The sequence below is a fragment of the Petaurus breviceps genome, unplaced genomic scaffold (genome assembly GCF_028583685.1).
Source record: "Petaurus breviceps papuanus isolate PSGF00001 unplaced genomic scaffold, PetGlider_PUasm1.0 90895, whole genome shotgun sequence".
Taxonomy (NCBI): Eukaryota; Metazoa; Chordata; class Mammalia; order Diprotodontia; family Petauridae; genus Petaurus; species Petaurus breviceps.
In genome coordinates this window covers 1,290,742-1,313,794 of record NW_027187372.1, presented here as the reverse complement: position 1 = coordinate 1,313,794, position 23,053 = coordinate 1,290,742, and the positions used below count along the sequence as shown (strand labels likewise).

The 23,053-nt window shown below is 40.9% G+C and overlaps 1 protein-coding gene across 1 annotated transcript in view; it reads right to left on the bottom strand.

Annotated features, from left to right (window-relative positions):
• The window catches only part of CACNA1E (calcium voltage-gated channel subunit alpha1 E), a 413,658-nt gene that overhangs the window by 191,906 nt on the left and 198,699 nt on the right, over window positions 1–23,053 (bottom strand). Inside the window, exon 7 of the mRNA XM_069074371.1 lies at window positions 18,869–18,972. Coding sequence (XP_068930472.1) covers window positions 18,869–18,972 — 104 coding nt within the window. The remainder of the gene's footprint in view (window positions 1–18,868; window positions 18,973–23,053) is intronic.

Here is a 23,053-nt window from a genome sequence, read left to right as displayed (position 1 = left end):
AAAATGACAATCAAAGAAGGTGTAAAAAACCAGGTTCAGTAAAACATAAAAAGGTTAAACAATTAAAATTGTTTCTGCAAACAAAGATGTATGGCTCACCATGAATGCTAATAAATAATTCTAACATGGAGAATGTAGGTATTCTGATGTTTGGTTGATTCCTATGTGAACAGGGCACCTGGTGAAATCCCTAATGGTGGACTTTTAAATTTTCCTTTAAAAGGAATAGGATCTTTTAAAAATAGCAAAGAACCAACTTCCGAATCTTGAAGTATTCTTAACTTATTTATACTGCATTTTTGTTTTGATTTCCAAAGAAGAAGGATTTTAATGGGATAAAGAAGATTTCCCCACAAAATCCCATATTTCCCTAAAGCATCTAAAACAAAATTGCCTAGAAGACCTCACTCTTGATGCTTTGTCATCATCATCATCATCATCATCAAGCACTTATTAAGTACCTACTATATGCCAGACACTCTGCTAATCAGTGGGGATACAAAGAAAGACAAAAATTATAAAAGTTTCTATTCTGAGATCCCACAAGACTATAGTTGGCACACATATATGCCTACAATAAAGCAGACGCATATATATGTTATATACACACATGGGTACACACATCTATGTAAGCAATGTGGATACATCACAACATAGGCTGACCAAATGCATAGACAGGCAGCACTGAAAATCTAGGTCACACACAGTATGATATCAAGATCAATTGGTCTTACAATGTGGGAAATACTACCTTCATTAACTTCATCTAAGAGCATGAACTGGTTTCTCCTGATGGAAGCAAATCCCAGGTCAGGCAAGACAAAACAAAAACAGCTCATTTGACATCATGACCTACTGTTTTGTTTGGACTTGCCTATGAGTTAGCTAGCTCTTTAATGATTCTGAAGAGTCAAAGTGAAGATGTCGCCAGAAAATGAGCCCCACTAAACAAATGTGTCCTTTCTTTCCTTGCTTAGGGACATCCTTAATGACTAATCTTAGATTGTAAGGTCCTAGAGGGGAGGGATTGTCTTTCTTTTTATTATTAGTAGTAAACTTTTCAACCCTAAAATTCACTCTTTTTGCAGGACAGCAGGAACCAAAGTCTCAGGAATCTCAATTCAGTAGCAGAATGTCAGTGATATAGAAGCCTCAAAGGAGAGACAGAGGACAGAGGGGAACCCCTGAAATCACACCACAGAGGTAGCCACCTAATCTCCTTAGATGTAACTGGATTCTGCTTACAGAGTCCCTGCCCTTTCCACCCCAGCCACAAATTCCTAACAAGAATGATTATGGAAGCAGTTGAAACTTGGGGAGAAATAAAAGAACACCCAATAGTTGTTGGCTCCATGGTTGACAATTATGTATCCAATCCTCAGTTGTTCTGGAAAGGATCTGAAGGTTCCATTTGTGACCCAACTCTGCCTAGTTTTAGCAGCACACAGGGTCATGACGCCCTCTGGTGGGAAGAAAGTAAACCATCTAAGGTTTGCAAGAGTCGGCACGAGGGTAGGTGCTTTAACACACATCTTCTCTCAGCAAAAGGCAGATGGGTAGGAGTCCTCCTCTCCTACACATAGAGCCAGCCAGCCTTAAGCAGGGCAGAGTAGGCTGTTGTCTTTGTAGTGCGATTTGAGGGGCACCAAAAGGCCCCCTTGCCCAAAAATATCTCCCCATCTGCCTTGCCACCTGCCTAAAATTCCAGCCGTCAGTCACTTCTTTGGTGTAAGGATTGCAAAGGCCCTTTGAAAAACAAGGAGGTAGGAGGCAGCATGGTACAATGGAAGAACATTAGATTTGGAGCCCAAGGGGCTGAGTTCAAATCCTGATTCTGCTATTTACTACCTGTGACCTTGGGGAAGTCACTTTACTTTTATAGACTTCAGCTCCATAACCTTTAATCTGGTTAGATGGAACTGACCATCTTTAAGGTCGCTCCATCCAATCCTAAATCTACAGCTCCATGTTCTGGGAAACTGGGAGGGCCTTAACCTCCTGAATTCCTTTAAGTTTCTGTCCATTTCAATTCCTATTCACAAAATCACAAATTTTGAAAACTAGAAGAGACCTCAGCCATTTAATTAAACCTACACCTGAAAAGGAATTCCTACAATAGCATGTTTCACAAGTTGTCATCTAACCTCTTCGTTAAGCCCTCCAATGAAAGGGAGCCACTACCTCCCTAAACAGGTCATTCTATTTTTTACAATTCTAATCAGTTAGCAAGCTCTTGCTGCTATCAAGCCTCCATCTGATTTTCTTCAATTTCCACTCCTTGCTCCTGACTCTGCCCTCTGGAGCCAAAGAGAACAAGTCTAGACCTTTTTCCACACAGCCCTTGAAAGTGGCTTCTTGGGTCTTGTCGTCTCTGGGCTAACTATCCCTTGTTCTCTCAATTATTCCTACATGACTTAGATGCAATTTTATGATTTTTTTATAATTCAGAACTTAACAAATATCAAATAAAATGAACATTTCTGTATATACTATAGGTGGACAGCTAGGTGGTACAATGGATAGAGAACTGGCCCTGGAATCAGGAAGACACTCATTTTATCTTTCTGAGTTCAAATCCAGGCTCTTACTAACTGTGTGATCCCGGTTCAGTTATTTCATCCTGTTTGCCTCAGTTTCTTCATCTGTAAAATGAGCTGAAGAAAGAAATGGCAAACCACTCCAGTATCTCTGCCAAGAAAACCCTAAATGGAGTCACAAAGAGTCAACCATGACTGAATAACAACTGAACAGTAACAATATATAATGTAGAACACAGTAAGGGGACTGTACATAAAACCGTGACTCTTTTCAGTATAGCTCACTTTTACTTTTAAGTATATAGTAACATCAATATGCAACTCTCCATGCTACCCGTCCTTTTCTGTTTCCTTCTGGCTTTCTTCTCATTCTATTATGACATCCACTCAAGGCCTTTACCCATCCACTTTGTCCTTCTCTGGGTGCTCTCCAGCTTATCAACGTTCTTTTTAAACCATGGAACAAAGAGCTGAAGCTAATGCTCCAACTCCACCTTTATCTCTGTTTTCCAGCAAAGCATTTGAACATCTCCCTATTGCTCTGACTCAAGAACAATGAGAAGCAGCAGGAAATTGTGTTCTTGGTACCATGTGACTGGACAGCTCCGTGAGAATGGCTAAGGTAAAAAAGTAACCCCAGAAAAGAGTTGCCTGCAGAGTCCACTTCAGAAAGTTTTGCTCAGATTTTAATTCAACAAGTTGTAGACCAAATACCCACCAACTCCACTCAAACCAAGTTTTCCTGAACCCCAGAAGGGTATAAGCATGCTCTCCCCAAACCTCTGACCCTTCCTTTTTCAGGAAAAAATATAAAACATACTCAGTTTTTGTCCTCACCCCCCACTCTATGGAGGGAAGAAGAACAAGGAGATGTAAGAACTTTAAAAAGAATCCCCAATGTTATAATTACTAGATTATAAACTCCCAAAGGATGTGGGATTATGTTTTATTTATTTGTTTGTATCTCACACAAGAATTGGGAGACGGCAGCACAGTAGAATGCTGACTTTGATGTCAGAAAGACTTGGGTTCGAATCTTGCCTTTCATAGGTCCTAGCAATGCAACTTTGGAAAAGTTCTCTTAAATTCTCAAGGTCCTGTGCTGTCTCTTAAGGCTCTAAATTACAGTGGATTTATTGAAGGAAAAAAGGTGTTTCCACAGCAGGTAGTTCTTATACCAATAAAACCACAGATCTGGACCAATTTACCCCCCCTCAAAAAAAATATCTCCCGCATCACTTAATATCCCCATGGTAGAGTACTTTATACTCAAGAGATACTCAATAAACAATTGATGAATAAATAAATGAATTTAAAGCCAATGCTCTTAGGGTTGGCATTAAAGTATTATATGACGATTAAAAGAGATGGGGTGGTCAAGCATGTGGCAAGTAAGAGATGGCAAGGATGTGAGTAGAGTGGTCTATAGCAACTAAGTCCAATATTAAGTGAGATCCATTCCTGGGAAAACTAAATAAAAACTTTTTTTCATCTTTTTTATATATTTATGAAGCCTTTACCAAAGCAATCCCAACTCCCCCCTTTCCCACTCCCTAAGGATTTCTCATCTGGTTCATGGGGAAACGGCAAAAGGGAGCTACCCTACACAGGCCCCCTACATTTCCAGGGCAGGTCAAAGGCCATGAGGCCATCATCCCAGCATAGCTTTGGACCTCCCTCCCCAAAGGCCTAGACCCACAGAGTAGTGCTGACAACAGGCAACACCATCTGCCTACTCTCTAGATCCAACTAATGTGAAATTCCTTTACTTCTCCTCCATGAGGTGAAAGTAGGACAGAAACTGAAGGTGGAATCCCTTCAGACTCATTGCTCTGCCACCCCTCTTCCCTTCCCAGGCTTGCCTAGCAACTCTTTTCTGATTAGCCTACCAGTGTATCTGGTTGTCTGGGGCGGAGGTGCAGCACACCTGGGCACATCTGTATGTAGATCAGTGAATGAGTCTTGCTGAAGATGGGAGTCTAAGGGGACAATATCATCCTTTGCAGAGCAACCTTGCAACATGTACTCATGTCCACAAGATCAGGAGACTGCTTTCTCTGAGCACACCTTTTGTGAAATGAAATAACTTTACATCTCAGCTCCGCCAGTTACAGCATATATGACTATGGGCAAGTCACTCCATTTCTCTGGACCCATTCACCACATGCACAAAATAAGGGAGTTCAACTAGATGACCTCAGAAGGCCTTTCCTGCTCTGGATTTTCTCCAAGGTCCTGAAAAAAAAGGCAGTGTGTCCCAGAGGAACAAGCACACATTGGGAAGTCAGAAGACTGGGCTTTTACTAATTCTGTCACTTTACCAAAGACATCACAACACAGGAAAGAACATGGCTTTGGAATCAAAGGACTTGGGATCAAGCCTGCTGTCCATGTGGCCTTGGACAGGTCACTTAATCCTTCTCAGGCCCAGTTTCTTTGTCTGTAAAATTAAGACCCCTTCCAACTCTAAATCCTGTCATGGTGTAAAATGTTAACCTCTTCGAGGCTCACTTTCTATAGGCAGCAAGGTACAGTGGACAGAGAACCAGCCTCAACATCAGGAAGTCATGGATTCAAGTCCCTCTTCTAACAGACTGACTGAAGGATCCTGGATAAGTCACATGATTTCTCAGGGCCCCCAGGCAACTCTCTAAAATGGTAACTTGTAAAGCAGCTGTTGATCTGCATTGGTAGAATTTCCTAACCAGAAGGTTACTTATGCCAATGAAATCACAGGGCCCTTTGAAAGCAAGGAAGAGAGAGAGAGAGAGACACACATAGACAGACAGACAGAGACAGAAAGAGAGAGGGTGGAGAGGGAGGAGTGGGGAGAGGGAGGGGTACAGAGACAGAGGAAGAGAGAGACAGAAAGACAGAGACAGAGACAGACAGAGAGAAAGAGACAGAGACAGAGGGTGGGAGAGACAGAGTCAGAGACACATACAGAGAGAGAGAGAGAATAATAATAGCAAAACTTGCCCTTATCTACTTGGTTATTGTAGGCTTTAAATGAGGAAATGGATATGAAAGTATTTTGCCTAGTACAAAGTACTGGAGAAGCATCCCAGGGTATATAAGCAGGAACAACATCGCCTAATTTTCCCCATCTCCTTCCCAAGTTCCTAATGAATTCCTTTCAGAGCCTTTCTGGAGCTGGAGGAGACCCTGCTGTGGTGGCTCGGGGTCATCATTGTTTGTGTGATTCTCTTGTTCTGAAACCCCTGACAATACTTTGGGACATGCTTGTGCAGCTGTGGTCTGTTTCCATGGAGATAGGAAGCTCTGCTTCTCTTCAAACCCAAGGTAATGGTTTTCATCAAAATCCCATTTCCTTTGAGACAAGTAAAAAGGTTACAGTGCTGCTCCCCACACTTCCTTTGTAAATATGGAACGCTCCACCCAACAAACCCACACCCCAACAACTTCACCGCATTCCTGACAGCGTCGGATGTGGGCTCCTCCTTACAAATATATTTTCACACTTTTTTTTATCTTCTACAAACATCGATACTTTTACTACTCTCCCCTTTCCCTCCCTCCTCCTTCCATTTCCCCACCACAATAGATCACAGATTCCCAGAGTCAGAAAAGATTTCAGCTCGTGTCTCAACAGGTACCTTCTAGTCCAGCTCATATCTCAACAGGTGCCTTCGTAATATTTCCAAAAAGTGCACCTCCAGCTCTTTCAGGACTCTGCTTGAAGGCCTACAGTAAGATGGAGTCTTCCACTTTCCAATGTAGCACATATTACTTTTGAATGGCTCTAAATTGTTGGGAAGGTTGTCTTTACATCAAGTCTAAATCTGTCTCTGCAACTTTCACCTATTACTCCTGATTCTGTCCAGATAGGTATTATGCCCCCTACGTTCTCTCCTTTCCAAGGACCAATGTTTCTTTGATTGTCCATCATATGGCAGAGGATCCAGCCCCTTCCTTATCTTGGCCATTCTCTTTAGGATTTACTTCAATTCATGTCCTTCCTTTAAAAAAAAATCTGGACAATTCAGAGCTTGGTCTGTTGGTCATTACCAAACAACAAGAGAAAAACACCCAGAGCTGGTTCATCAGCTGCTTCTCAATATAAATTTTAATAGATTTCCTGCAAACAAATTACGGCAACCTGTCTATATGTCAAAGGGTAGGGCAGGGTGTTGGGCATTAGCAAACTATTAATCTCAGAGTAATGTTCTGTGATGGATCCTCTTCGGGGTGATGGAAATGGTTGATAATATAGACAAAAAAGTAGCCAGTGATCATATGACCATTGGGGAATTTATGGCCAGTGTCAAGACTAAGTAAGGTATCAGTGTTTATTACAAATTGGTTGGGTGTATGGAGATGCACCAATAAACTAAAGTTCAGAAAGCCAGGAGTTGGACAGTACCAATGCAGGACAGAAGTTCCTTGAGAAAATCTCCATTCTGTCTAGGGAGAAACCAGGCAGAAATGACATTGGTATAAAGACTTCAGGGTCCTGAGGTCCTGACATTGCATAACCATGATGTCAAAGCCCAGAGCTAAACCCCTACAGAGGTTTGGAAGGGTAGCTGGTTTAAAAGTAACATCAATTCTGTAAGATGTAGGGCCAACCAGTAACTGAAATGATCAGATCAGTACTTTTTTACACTGAGATTCATTGTTTACTTTGTATCACTTATGCATTAGTCTTCTCTTGGGGCTAAGGCCTTAAGAACTTCCATGAATAGGAGGTTAAGGAACAAGATTGATATTACCATGAATTACAATGAAAAGCAGCCAATAGCAGTGCAGGGTGGGAGCTTGTAAAATAGTGAAGGTCAGACCACTGGGCTTCACAGTGATGAAGGCATGGGATCTGTGAGTGAGGGTCCAGAACAGGGTAGGATCAGCTAGAGAACGGTTTACAATGGGATACTGGAATCTGTGGGCTCCAGCTATTCAGTGTCCTTAGAAGAAAACTGTTTTGCTCTCTAGGAGTTGTCTTCTATCTGGCTCAGATCAGAAAGAAGATGGGCTTTAAATTATAATACTCATTTTTAGGCAATCCCTCTATGGGAATAAGCATAAATGATAAAATTAGGATGCATCTCTCTGGTAGATGTTGACCATGAGATTATCATCATTTACCTTCCTGACATCTAGATCTTGTCAGTCAATAAGCATTTATTAAGCACTTGCTGTATGATAGGTGGGAGAAGTTAGGTGGCACAGCAGATAAAGTGCTTGGCCCGGAGTCAGGAAGACAAGTTCAAATATGACCTCAGACATTTACTAGCTGTGTGACCTGAAACAAGTCATTTAACCCTCTTTGTCTCAGATTCTCTATCTGTAAAGCGATCCAAAGAGAAGAACTGGAAAACCACTCTAAGATCTCCTCCAAGAATACCCCAAATGGGGTCACAAAGAGTCAGACATGACAGAAATGACTGAACAACAACATAAATGGGAAAGATACAAAGGAAGTAGAACACAGTTTTTAACTTCATGAAGTTCACATTCTAATGATGGAGATAAAATGTAAACTCGGTCCATGTGAGTCATAATCATAGTAGATGGAAGGTGATTTCAGAAGGAAGGCTCTAATACCTAGAAGGACTACTCTGCAAAAGGTGGGCTTGAAGCAGAGTCTTAGAGGAAACTAAGAAGTAAAGGGAGGGATGGAGAGCATTCCAGGTATGGAACAGCTAGTGAGAATTCTCAGAGATGGGAGAAAGAGGGAGAACAAGTGCCCCAGTGGAGCTGGATCGAACAGTACATGAAGGCAACTGAAGTGTAAGACTGCACTAGTAGGAAGAGGCCAGGTGATGGAGAGCTTTAAATGCAAAACAGAGAACTTTACATTGAATCTGGAAAGTAATAGGGAGCCACTGGAATTTGAGGGGGAAGAGAGAAAAGAAGTGATATGATCAGACTTATATTTAAAAAAAACACCACTTTGGTAGCTAAGTGGGAGATGGGATGGGTTGCAGTAGGGAAAAACTTGAATCAAGGAGAATAATTAGAAAGTTATTGCAGGAATCCAGTGAGAGATGATGAGGCCCTCAAGTATAGTGGTGTCTATTTGAGGAAAGAGGAAGAAACATATAGGAGAGATGTTGGGAAGAAATAACAGCATTTAGCAATGGACGGGGTATGTGGGGTGAGAGTAAAGACTTGAGGATGAAACTGTGGCTAGGCACTTGGGAAACTGGGAAGATGGAGGCACCCTTGGAAGTAACAGGAAAGTTCAGAAGAGGAAATGTTTTAGGAGGAAAGAGAATGAGTTCTGTTTTGGACACATTGAGTTAGAGATGCTTATGATACATTCAGATTGAGACGTCCAAAAAGCAGTTGATGGTACAGTACTGTAGTTTAGGAGAGAGGTGAGGGCTAGATAAGCAGATGTGAGAATCATCTGCATAGAAATAACAATTGAATTCATGGGAGTTTACGAGATCATCAAGTGAGGTGGTATAGAGTGAAAAGAGGAGGGCTTAAGACAGAGCCTTGGGTGACCCCCACTGTTAATGGTTATGATGTGGATAAAGAATCAGTAAAGAAAACTAAGAAGAAACAATGAGATGGGAGAATAACTCATGGCCAAGAAAATCCAAATAAGAGCATCCCCCATTAGTACCTATGAGCCACTAAATGATAGTATAAGGAAGGAAAGACCTAGCACTCAGTACCATAGCATCTGCAATCAAAGGTCCAGCTACTCCTAGCCTCAAATGCTCTGTCTGTGACTCTGTGTTCTCTATGTTTTTTTAGACAATGACTGTATCACTATCTAAACACACACACACACACACACACACACACATACCCCATGCAATGCTTACTACTACATATAGACTGCTCTAATCAGAAGTACACTACCATCATTTCCGCTATCTTACCTCTTAAATACTATAGCGTAAGTGTCAAGGTAACAAGCCAGCAATTCCATTCAACCATTCCCTGCAAAGCCAGCCCAGTGGGAGGATCCCAAAAGAATCTCCCACATGCTATAGCAGGTACCATCTGTACCCTCTTCTACCTGTATGCTACATAGTACCCACTTCTCCCTCCCTCCCCTATCCTCTGCCACCACCACAAAATCCTCCCTGGCCCTTGAATGAAAATATCTCCAAAATGAGTTATGCATCAGTAAGAAAAAGGAGAAGAGAAACAAAACTGACAGCATAAAACTAGGGGAAGAAATATTCTAATCCTGGTCTGCAGGGTCCTTAGTGCAAACACTCTTTTAAATGTCAGAATTTGTTCACACCAGCTATTCCCAACTGCTGCTGCTGTTGATTCCTCCAGAAAGGCTAAGGAGGCATCTGTTCTTCTGGAATTATGTTACCTTCCTCCCCTAACAAGAGCCATTTCCAGCTGAAAGCAAGCAAATGGGGCTCACAGCTGGCTCATGACAATTTCAATTCAGTTCAACAAGCACTGATGAAGGGCTAGTTGCTAGAGATAAAGACAAAAATGAAAAACAGAGTTAGTCCTCAAGAAGCTTATATTTTACTGGCATACAGACTGCATATAAACAATTAAGTGAGCACAAGATAATTTGAAAAGGGAGAAAACACTAAAAATCATGGGAATCAGGAAGGCTTCCTGCTGGAGGAGGTACCTGAGTTGTGCCTTGGAGGGAAGCTAAGGATTCTAAGAGTTGGAAGTCTCTAGTGAGTGCACTCTAAGGGAAGGAGGATGGCAGGGGCTGTTACCCTGTAGAAAGGAACAGAGGAGGAGGGGGAATGTCTAGTTCAAAATGCAGCTAAAAGGTTAGTCTGAATAGAACATAGAGTACATAAAGGGGAGAAATGAGAAATAAATCTGGAAAAGTAGGATGGAGCTAGATTGGAAAGGGCTTTAAATGTCAAAGGGGACTTTGTCCTTATCCTCCAGGCTACAGGGAAGGAGTCACTGAAAATCTTTGGGCAAGGCATGGACATGATCTGACCTCTGCTTTAGAAAGATTAACTTGGAAGCTACATGAAGGATGGATTGGAAACACTTATAGGGTAATACATTTAATGTGAGAAGAGACTTTGGAGGTAATCGAGTTCAACCTCCTCATTTCACAAAAGAGAGAAATGAGATTCAAAGAGGTAGTGTGACTTTCCCAGGGCCACAAAAATAGCAAGTGGAAGAACTGAGATTCAAATTTGGATCCAAATCTCCAAATCCAGCACTTATTTCCCCTAATAGATGATGCTACTTTCAAAATGCAAGGATGACTCCAAAGTTGTGAATGTGGATGGTTGAAAGAATGCTGAGGAATGCCTTCCGTGTTTCAATAAAGAGCAGGTTTAAGAGAGTAAATAATGAGTTCCATTTTAAATATGTCGAGTTTGAGATACTTATGGGACATTGAGGTAGAGATATTGAGGAGTCCATTGTTCATGTGGAACTGGAGCTCAGGAGAGAGATTAGGACTGAATAAATTGATTCGGGAGTCTTCTGGGTAGAAGTGATAATTGAACTCACGGGAGCTAAAGAAACCACTGAGAGAGGATGTAAAGATAAAGATAAGGCCCAGGATAGGGCTTTGGGGGATACCTCAAGAGAGGAGGACATGGATGACGATGTAGCAAAGGAGAATGAGAAGCAGTTGTCAGACAGATAAGAGAAAAACCATGAGAGGACAGGGTCACAAAACTGAGGGAGGCGTGAGACTCCAGAAGTAAGGAATGGCAGACAGCATCAAAAACTGTAGAGAAGTCAAGAAAGATCTTAAAAATATGGAGTAAAAATCATTAGATTTAATTATTTAAAAATCATTGTTAACCTTGGAAAGCAGATTCCATTTTAGTTGATTTTTACAATCCGAAGCCAGATGGCCCAGGATTGAAAAGAGAGAGGAATGGAATTGGAAAGCAATACAGATAACCCTTTCTAGGTGTCTGACGGTGAAAAGAAGAAAGATGAATCAGGTGGAGTGATTTTTTAATGATAAGGGAAACTCAAGCAGGTTAGTAGGCAGCAAACAAAGAGCTGGTAGAAGAAAAATTGAAAATGACAGAAAAGTGGGGGTGATCAAAGGAATAAGCTCATGGAAGGAGGCAGGGATGGGATGAAAGGCATAGGTAGAAGGGTTAACCTTGTCAATGACAAAAAACGCCCTTTCTTCAGAGATTAGAACAAAGAAGAAAATGGTGGATAACATGCAGGGAATTTAAGGTATAGCATAGGTGAAGGGTGGGAGCTAATTATGGGTAGCCTCTATTTTTGCAATAGTAGGAGATGAGGTCTTCTTCTAAGAGGGAGGGATGTTAGAGGACACCTAAGGAAAGAAGAGTTTTGGAGCAGTCATTGTAGAAAGGGGGGCATAGAATAAGTCACTGAAGAGTAAAAAAAATCTGTAAGATCCTGGTTGAGATGAGATTGTATAAATTTGTGACCCCAGTTGGCACAATTGTATGACTTCCTCCAGCAGCACTCAGATGATAGAGGGACCAGATGGTGGGGATGATACATGATTGGTAGTTTGGCAAGGCACAAGCAGGGATAAGATAAGGAAGTTCTGGATTTGAAGGGAGAGGACAGCATATAATTAAACTAATTAACTTAAGTGTCAAACTTCAAAGGCTGGAAAGTCAGACTAGAGCAGGGGTGATAGACTGGGGAAGGTGGGTGGGATTATGAGGCTAAAGGTGGAATTAAAAGATAAATAATCAATTTAGTAGGAATAAAACAGAAAGATGGAAGGATAGGGTTTTGTAATCAGGGAAAGGAATTTCAGAGCTCTGGATCATGGAGGTAGAACAGGTATAAGTAAGGATAAGGTCCATGGCATAATCAGAGATGATCCATCAGAAAGACTACCAAATATATGTTTATAAAGTGTAATATAATAAGCAATGGGTTTATGGATTTACATCTTGGCTTTGACATATGTGTGTGATTATAGGCAAGTTATTAAACCTCTCTGACCCTCAATTTTCTGATCTCTAAAATGGGAATAATCATACCCATCTACCTCACAAGGTTATAGTGTTAATGCAAAATATAAATTCAAGCTTTGGTCATTAGGACATCATCGTATACATTAGTGACCTGTCTCACTTCAACGTTAAGACACTTTACAGTGTGATATTTGAGACTGATTGGATAAGCGCCAATGATTTGTCAGCACACAATTTCCATCCTCCCTGTCCATTCTTCCTTGCCCCTGAAACTATGCTAAATTCTCCAAACTAAATCCCAGATACCTTAATCAAACCACCTGAGAAAGCAAGTAAGAGTAGGGAACATCTGATAGAGTTGCCAAGACTAGAGATCTTTGTATGGTAGGGCTTGGGGGTGGGTGCTTAAAAGGATGAAAGGAGAGAAGCAAATGGATCTACAAATCTCTGACTCTCCCAAACTTTATTCTAATTCATCAAACATTAAAAAGAACTGTAGCAGCAACCACACTGGCACACCCAGGATGGCTGCTTAACACAGGTTCTTAGATCTGCTTTACGAGGAAAGATAGCTGTTCAAGGGGTCAACAATCTTTTTAAATTACATTCACCAGTTCAGGGGAAAAGTCAGTACCCTGAACTTCAGAGAAAACGCAAGCAAAGAAATAAAGACCAACCGACACGGCTCTGATTGCCTGAAACAATTATACACTTTACATACATCCCTGGATCAAGAAAGCCTTTACATCTGAGCAGTCAGGGAGCTACAAACAGCCACTCAGAATATCAACCAGGGAATCACCAGATCCTTCTCATAAGCAAGTCCCCAAAGCAAAATGCTAATTCAGAGTGTGTGTGCATGTGCACGCACACACGTGCATGCGTGTGCACGCACACACGTGCATGCGTGTGCACACACACACCATCACAACACTTGTGACTCAGTACCTAGTTAGAAATTAGCTAAAGGTGTGAAAGCCTTTCTACAAGCAAGCTTCCCTTAATGGATTCCACATGAAGCCTATTAATAGGTAGGGAAGATCTCAAATCCCATTAACATTACAAGAACCTACAGTTTGCAGAGCATTTTGTGGGACATATGAAGTGTTTTTTTAAGTTCCTGCCCTCATGAAGCTTACTTTCTGTAAAGAGGTAAGATCTAAACACAGATAAACATGATAAATAAGTGCCTTCTCATAAGAAATGGCAAATATAGAAAATAAAAATAAATCTAGAAACATATATAAAGTGATAGGTGAGGAGTGGAAAGTGGGACATCCTGGGCACTGGGACCAGTATGAGGAGAGGCAAAGAAGTGGGATGTCACTGGGGATGGAAGTTCCATGGCCAGAGAACAGTACAGGTTGACTAAAGTATAAATGGTATGGAGAGGAATAATATGAAATAAGCCTGGAAAAAATAAGGTGACATCAATATATGGAAAGCCTTGAATGCCATGCAAAGGTTTTGGACTTGACTCGAGGCCTGAGAAAGTCACAAAGAATTTTTGGATAGTGGGTTAACATGACCATATCAGTGAGTCAGACAGAATATCCTGCCAACAGTATGGAACAGATTGAAGGATGGTGGGGGTGGAGGCTGTGGCAGTAATGCAGGTGGGTGGTAATAAAGACCTGTACTAGGGTAGTGTCAGTGAGACTAGAGAGTCCAGATAGATATAAAAGAGGTTATGGAGGTGGGATTGATCGGACTTGGTAACTGATTGAATCTGAAAGGTAAGGGAGAGATTTGTCAAGGATAAACCCAAGGTTTTGTATGTGGGAGAACAACATGACTGCTAATATCACAAACAGAAGCAGTAAGGTCAGAAGAGGGTGGAAAAGGTATTGGGAGGAAAGACAAATCAGTTGGGCACATTGAGTTTGGGGTCCCACTATGGAACATCTAGGTGGAGGTGTTTTATAAGAAATGGAAATGTGGGTCTAGAACTCAAGGAGAGATGAGGGTTAGAGATCTAGATCTGAGAATTGAGTACACTGATGGGGTAGTTGCAACCTTGGGGGTAAGACTGAGAGTGGGTAGAGAGAAGCCTTCGAGAAAACCCTTAGGGAAATGCATACATTAAGGGATTGGGACAAGGTCATAAGGGGAACCAATGCAGGATTGTAGCAGTGAGGCAATATTCAAGCATTGGAAAACAAGGTGAATCGCTAGCCTGTTATTTATGGTTTAGGGCCATCTGTCTCGGATACACATCATGCAATCAATGGATATTTGGTTTTCAAGTACCTGCTGTGTGACCAGTTGTATGCTGGGCATTGAATAAAAGTGAAAACAGTCTCTGTTCCCTAGGAACTTAGACCCCATACACACACAAACAGATACAGAAAAATTACAAAAGGTGATGGAGGAAGATACTAGCCTTATATAGAATGTGTCATTTGAGTCAGGTATTGAGAAGATTCTCAAAAAGAGTACATTCTTGGTAAGGGGGACAGCCAGGTCAGTATCACAGAGGCAGAAGATGGACTTCAAAGCCAATTGTTTTGGCTGGACCATGGGGTACATGGAGGAAAGTAATGTGCAATGAGGATGGAAAGATAGGTCAGGACCAGGTTGTGAACGATTTTAAATGCTAAAAACAGGAGTTTTTATTGGCCCTTGGGGGTAACAGGGAGCCACTGATGTTTATTGATCTAGGGAGTGACAGTCAGATTTTTACTTTGCAAAATCATTTTGACAGCTGTGTAAAGTTTGCATTGAGGAAGAGAAAGGCTTGAGGCAGCAAGACCAGCTAGAAGACTACTGTAATAATACAAGGAAAATAAGGCCAGGGGGTGAGGAGGGAGACCCTGAAAGGTCTCTTCAGAAAGTAGAATTTGAGCTGAGTCCCTTAGACTTGAATACTAGGGAAAATACGGAATAGAGACAAGGAGAGAGAGCATTCCAGACATGACAGAATTGTGGGTCTGGAACTCAGAGAAGAGATAAGGGCTGGAGACAGATAGATGTATCTACATGGAGATTAGATCAACAGATATATCTGTATGTGTGTGTACATATGAATATATACATGTGTGTATGAACAGCACCTAACTCACATTTGGTTGTTATAAGGAATATATACACACACAGAGAGAGACAGAGAGAGAGAGACAGAGACAGAGAGAGAGGGAGAGAGAATCAGAGACAGACAGTATATATATGAGTATATAGAGTATTGTGAGTGTATGTATGTGTATAATTCTTTGCAAAACTTAAAGTGCTTTATAAACATGAATGATTTTTATTAATCAATACTTTTTTATCTGCTATAATGTGATTGGTTTCATTATTTACAGTGTCACTTGGTGCTTACCATATCACTGACAAAAAAAATAATTTATAAAAAAGTCATGGGCAGTCTCCATGCCTTTAATCATTTTTATGGGGTGTCCAGGTGGCTCAATGAGTAAGAGCACTGGCCCCAGAGTTGGGATGATCTGGGATCGAATCTGGGCTCAGATACTTAGCACCACACCCAGAAATAACTGGCCTTGTAACCTTGAGCAAGTTACTTAACCCCAATTGCTTAAAAAATCTCTCTCATCTTTAACTTCTGAACCATGATTTCCAATGTATTTTTTCAGTCTTCCCCTAAGCCTACCTTTGCATAGAAGTCACCGAGGACTGATAATATATGTTGATTTAGTTTGGAGGGCCCTCACCAAGTTCTTCATAGACTTTTTCTATCTCCTCATCTTCTGTAATGTGTATTGACTGATAAGGAAAAAAGTATTTTCACGGTGGTATTTTGACAAATAATGTTACTTGTCATGGATACTGCAATATGAGATGACAAAATACCCTAGGAAACGTGTCTTGTTTTCTTTGGACTAATGATAAGCCAAACTTTGAGATCTTCTTGTTTAATTCTATGCCATTTACCCAAGTCATGGACAACAATGTTAAAGAGCACAGGGTCAAGAAGAGTTTCCTTTGGATAGAGAGATCTCCTCCCAAATGGATATAACTACACCGTGGGTCTGGCTGTTCAAACAATTTTTGAATTCAACTAACTGTACTATCCTATAGTTCATATCTCTCCATTTTGTCCACAAGAAAGAATTGCAAGAGAAGCTTTGTCTAATGCTCTGCTAAAATCTAAGTAAACTAGGTCTACAGCAATTCTCTCCATTACTTTGCTAAACCTGGAAAAAAAGGAATGCTATTAGTCTGGCCTTTCCTGTTCTTAATGAAGCCATGCTGACTCTTTGGGATCATTCACTATCCAATCCTTGAATTACATGTTCTAGAATTCTAGGAAGCATCAACGTCAAGCTCACTGATCTATATGGTTTACACACTCAATTCTTTCCCCCTTTTTTTGAAAACCAGGACAACTATCTTTACATCGTCAAGTGGCACCTTTCCTGTTATCTATGATCTTTAAAAAAATCATTAATGATGGCTCAGCAATGACAAATGTCAGTTCCTTCGGTGTCTTGGTCTATAATTGGCCCAATAATCTGGGCCAGATGACTTGAATTAGTCAAGGAAAGGTGTGCTCTTAAATCTCCACAGATTACTTACACATACACACACACACACACACACACAAGATAGCCTCTGAAGTCCTGTCCAAATTTAGATAGAGAACTTTACCGAGGATCTAGGATCCTGTCCACCCATCCCAAACCAATCTAGCCCTCATGAAGTCTCCCTCCATGAAAACTCCTCACAATGATTTCTCCTGTCACCAAGTTCCCATCATGCTTATTATATTATTATTTTAGAATGATTTATTAAAGGGATGATTAGTAGATACCTAGCAAAGGAACTCATTACAGGACTATGCCACACTTTAGTATTCAGCCTCCATTACTTGCCCTTTATTCCATCTTTTGTGTAAATATTTTTCAAACATGATTTGATGGATTAGCTCCCTGTGAATTCACATCAGTTTCTTTAGACGACAATTCCCTCTCATTAGAAGTGTTTCTCTTTGTATTTTTAGAATTTCACTCTTCAGAGTCTCCTATCCCTCCAGGGGTGACTTGCCCTGTAGAATTTTAGGTGAAATCATCCTTCTTATCCTTTCTATGAACCTTTAAAATTCGCTGTCCTAAAATTTAACATGTATGACAAGTCATGCCTGGCTTCTCCCCCCACCCCTGCCCTCCCCACCTTCTCCATCACAAACTCTCAGATGGTCTAGTGACTTTCCCTCAAGTTCCCATCATTTCCACTCCAGCAAATCAGTTCTTCCATGTTGGAGACAAATAATTCCAGAAGAGAAATTCCCATTTGGTTGGTTATTGTATGTTTTCAAGTATAAAATTATCATAAGGAAAGGCTAGAAACTATGAGCCTCTTTGATATTTTTAAAGTCAGGTTAGTCACATTGCTGCAATTAACTTATCATAGTAATTCTTGCTTCTGCACCTTTGTTTATGCTGTTCTCCCTATATGAAATGCCCATAACCTTACTATAGAAAGCAGCATTGTAGAGTGCAAAGAGCTCTGGAGTCAAAGGAGAGGTGTTCATACCCTGCCTCCAGAGCTTACTATCTGTATGACCTTGGGCAGTTCACTTAACCTCCCTAGATCTGTTTCTTCACCAGTAAAATGAGTGGGTCTGACAAAATAGGCTCTGAGGTCCTGTCCCAATTTAGATATAGGACCTTATCGAGGATCTAGGATCCTATCCACCTATCCCAAACCAATCTAGCCCTCATGAAGTCTCCCTCCATGAAAACTCCTCTCAATGATTTCTCCTGTCACCAAGCTCTCATCATGCTTATTATATGCACCACACAGTTTCTACCCTTAATTATATACCATGTTGTTCTTTGATTTTTCAATGTTTGTCTTATCTCCCTATAAAGTTTATAAGCTTCTCAAGGACTAAAATCATGTCTAAATTTTCTCTTCTATTCCCCAAGGGCAGCACAATTTGAGACAAAGAGCATTCAATTGGGCATTCAATAAAGGCTGACTAATTTAAGCTGGGGCAACTAAGCAATAACAGTGGATAGAGTGCCAGGCCTGGAGTCAGGGAGACTCCTCTTCCTGAGTTCAAATCAGGCTTCAGAGACGTACTAGCTGTGTGCTCCTGCGCAAGTCACTTAACACTGTGTGCTTCAGTTTTCTCAAGTGAATTGGAGAAGGAAATGGCAAACCACTCCAGTATCTTTGCCAAGAAAACCCCATGGGGTCACAAAGAGTTGGACATGACTAAAACAACTGAACGACAACAATTCAAGTTGCCCCAATGACAGACATCAGTATTCATTTCTAAATCTCAGCTAGGGCTTCCAGGAATAGCCCAATGGTACTAGTCATGGGAGATCTTTGTTTAGCTCCTGGGTCAGTATCACCACCCTGGAGTCCCTGGAAAGGAAAGCCTATGGGAGCATCTTACCACGAGGATGCTCTGAGATGTCTGCATTCCCATAACCAAGATATCCAAGCCTTATGATGGGGAGAAGAAGAAAGTTTACACTAGGTAACATATCAGAGAACTATGCTTACCCGGAAAGCACTCCCAGGACAAGGTTGAGAACAAAGAAGGACCCGATGATTATGAGGGGGATGAAGTACAGCCAATTCCAGGTGGCTCCTAAGGCATCATTGGTCTGGAAGATAGAAAAACAGTCACATTATCATTCCAGTGGTACCAAAGAGGGGAAGTGGGATATGGGAAAAAGAGCACTGAACCTGGACGCGAATCCTACTCCAGGTATACAATCTTAGAAAATCTATAGAAGCTCTCTGATACTGCTTCCTCATCAGTCAAATGGGAATGTGTACTACTTTGTGTCATAGTTGTTACAAGGAAAGCATTTTGTAAACTAAGTGCTACATAAACATGAGTCATCATTATTCCCACTGTCATCACAGCTATGGAAGACTGGATTTGGATTTGTGAGGTGACATCACATTCTTACAGGAGAGTCAAAGGGTGAGTGTCCACATCCTGATCAGTTATAACAAGTCACCTCTTCTTCTCTACCTCAGCATACACGAGCCTGCCATGGGATAAGCAGGAATGAAGACTCCGATCACAAGTATCAGTCACCCAAAAGACAAACAAGTTAGAGAAAGCTCTGTAATTTCATCAGCGTGGAGATCTCCCTCCCCCAATGTGACTCTCAAACTCTCTATGACTTCCTAAGACCATAGATAGATAAATACAGACATAGATGTATGTGTATGAAGATCTACATATACACATACATATATACCTATGTGTGTATGTGTATGTAAAGTATTTTTGCAAAACCTTATATTGTCATATAAAAACTAGCTGTCGTCATTGTAATTGCTGTTGTTATTTTTATCTGAGGCATGAAAAGATTAAATAGCTTGTCTTAAGGTCATAAAATTAGTGACAAAGTTGAGATATGAACCCAGGTCTCTCTGATTCTGAATCCAACATTCTCTCTACTAATAATGTTGCCTCTAAGGGAACAGATACCATGGAGTAAATCTAAGTTTAAAGAATTTTCTCCTGACCTGATGCTAATATAGAGTAAACTAGAAAAAAAAATGCATGCAAATCTTGAATGTGATACAGGTACATAGATGAAAAATATCTTTTTCTTCACAATTCTCTATCTCCTCCCAGAATAGTTTCTTTGGGGCTAGATGTTGCACCACATTATTATCTATTCAAACAGAGGGTTGGTCACAGAGTTGGAATAACAACTCAGATCCCTTGATTGCCAGCTCAGAACTCTACCAACAAACTGTTTCTGATGTCAATGATCATTCCTTTTTTCTCTCATTTCCGCAGCTAAAATTTACATTCACATTTTTCTTCACTGTATCTCTTCTTTTGAATATGTTAAAACCCTCTGCTTGACTTTTAAAGCTTTTCTTAACTTAGTCCATTTCTAACTTTCCAGTCTCCTCGTACTTTACTCCTTTCCATACTCAACAATCCAATGACATTGACTTTCTCACTCTTCCTTGAACCTGACTCTCCATCTCTCAACTCCAGGCATTTTCACTGTCTACCCCTATGCCTGAAATTCTCTCCTTTCTCGTCTCTGCCTTTTGATTTTTCTGGCTTCCTTCAAGCCTGAGCTAATATCCTGCCTTCTGCAAAAAGCCTTTCCCAGATCTCCTCAATGCTAGTACCTTCCCTCTGAGATTACCTCCAATTTACAAGAGACAGAGATAGACAGAAACACAGAGGAAGAAAGGGAGAGAGGGAAAGAGGGCAAAAGAGAGAAAAGGGGAAGGGGGAGGGAGAGAGGGAGAGGGGGAAAAAGAGAGAGAGAAAGAGAGATCACGTATTAATATAATTGTTTGCACATTATTCCCCCATTAGCATGTAATAGCCTTGAAAACAGGTAACATTTTTGTCTATCTGCATAGCTGCAGTGCTTAGCACAGTGCCTGGTCAAAGTTAATGCTTAACAAATGCTTGTTGACCATAATTCTTTTCTAGTAGGTCTTGCTGGGATTAAAACCAGGAAATTATCTTAAAAATCATGTGGTCTATCTGCTTCATGTTAGATGTGAGAAAACTGAACCCCAAAAAGATAGTCACATAGATAACAAGTAGCAGAATGAGGATCTGAACTCCAAATCCAGTGTCCTTCCCATTAGACTCTCACTTCTTCCATACTCTCCCCTCCATATTTTCCACAATAAGAGACAGTGTAGGGCAGGGGTAAAATCTGTGAACTACGAATCAGTAGGTCTGGGTTCTAGTATTCATACAATCGTGTGACTATCTAACCCAGCAAACTTGGTCTGAAACACCTAGAATGTTCAGAAAATCACATTGGGTGCTCTTACTTTTCTCAACATCATTTTTCTCACCTATAAAAAAGCCTAAAATGTTATAATCTGTGATTTCTATCAGCCAGGTTCTTCAACTAACCACATTCTACCTTCTGAAGTAGCAAAAGTTTACCATAATAATTTTGGGAACAATCTTTCTCTTCACATCTAACCTCAACCCTCTGTCAATTCAGGGATGTGATTTTGTGATAGTTTCAGACAGGAAAAAAACACCTTTTTACCAAGCAGTATGAACAGAGCCCAATTCCTTCCAATCACAACATCTATGGCCCATACCTTTGGCTCTACTGGAGAGAGGATGAGGCTGATGACTCTGTGTACCTGCCTCACTTAAATCTATTTCATACATAAGTCAAGACCTCATCAGTGATATCATTGGTCCTCTTCAAAAATGAACAACTGAAATAGAATCAGTTTAAATTGGAGTAGAGGGGACTTAGGTCAGGCATCCAAAATAATTCTGCCAGCTGCCAGGGTAACAAGTAGACAATGTGGTTTCGTGGCTAACATGTTATATTCAAGGTCAGTCAGTTAATAAATATTTATTAAATCCCTACTGTATGTCAGGCACTGTGCTAAGTGCTGGGGATACAAAAAGAGGCAAAAGACAATCCTTGCTCTCAAAGACCACCTCACCTGGGGAAGACCTAACTTCAAATCCCATTTCTAAACCTTAATAACTACACGACCACAGACAACTTCTACGAGCCTCCGTTTCCTCATCCATGCTTAGTAGCAATGACAATCAGACAAAATAATTAAGTAAAATGCTTGTAAATCTTAAATCGCTATGTAAATGCCAATTATTACTATTAATAATCTATGGAGGGACAATATGGACTCTCTTTTTTGGAATGACTTTAAGCCAAGAAGTTGTTTTTTTTTTTTTTTTCTGGGAGAGTTGAGATGGCAGCCCCTCACGGAAGATTGCAAGACAAATCAAACAATCGAGGAACAGCCTTATATATATATCCCCATTCAGGAAGGGCAAGAAGTCTGGTTAGTTCCATTGATTGATTGATTGATTAGTGCTTCTTGGAGCAATTTTGTTTTACTTCCTCTAGAACTACAGCCCAGACCCACTACAGCTAGAAGGCATCAAGAGCAAAGACCCTGTCTTACACCTCTTTGTTTAGATGAGCTGCTCTGAATGGCACCTCTCACAACGCTAGGATCACCAGGATGACTGATTGGCATTACCGAATGACAACAATGACAATGATAAACAGCAATAAATGAGCAGTAGCTACAGCCACTGCCCTGGGGAATGATTAGAGATGATTGACAGCTTAAAAGGTTTTTCTGGAGAAAGCTGTTTGACATCCTTCCTAGATTATTCACAAACCTTTTAATAGAATTGCTGCCCCCTCTCAGACTCCTTCCCCAGTCTTTCTCCCCCTGTGCTTTCTCCCAGCACCTCCCCTTACTGGGGTGTCTCACCCCACCTTATTCAGTGGTTGATGAATCAGTGACAAGGGCCAGTTGGGCAGAGGGACCAGCCCAGGCAGCAGAGGGCAGGCAATGGACACCAGTCCTTCTTCCTTCAGGATGAAAAGCTTCTTTTCTTTCTTTCTTTCTTTCTTACTTTCTCTCCAGGGCTAATTAAGCCTTCAATCTGCATCTGATTCATCATTATTAAAAATCTTAAAATTGTCCAGTGTAGGAGAGACGACTGTTGAAGTGTCTTTTGAGAGAGGGAAAAAATAACATTTTTTAAAAGTCATCAACAGCTCTGGAGGCAGCAACTGCCTTAGCACCAAGCAGGAGGGGAGAAACGTGAAGTGAACGGTGCAAGTTAAACCCCTGAGTTGTGACTATTGTCTCTCTCATGGTGTGCATGTGTCTGTCTCATAGCAGGGGGGTGGAAGAGAGAAGGGTAAGTGTGTGTGTCTGTGTGTGTAT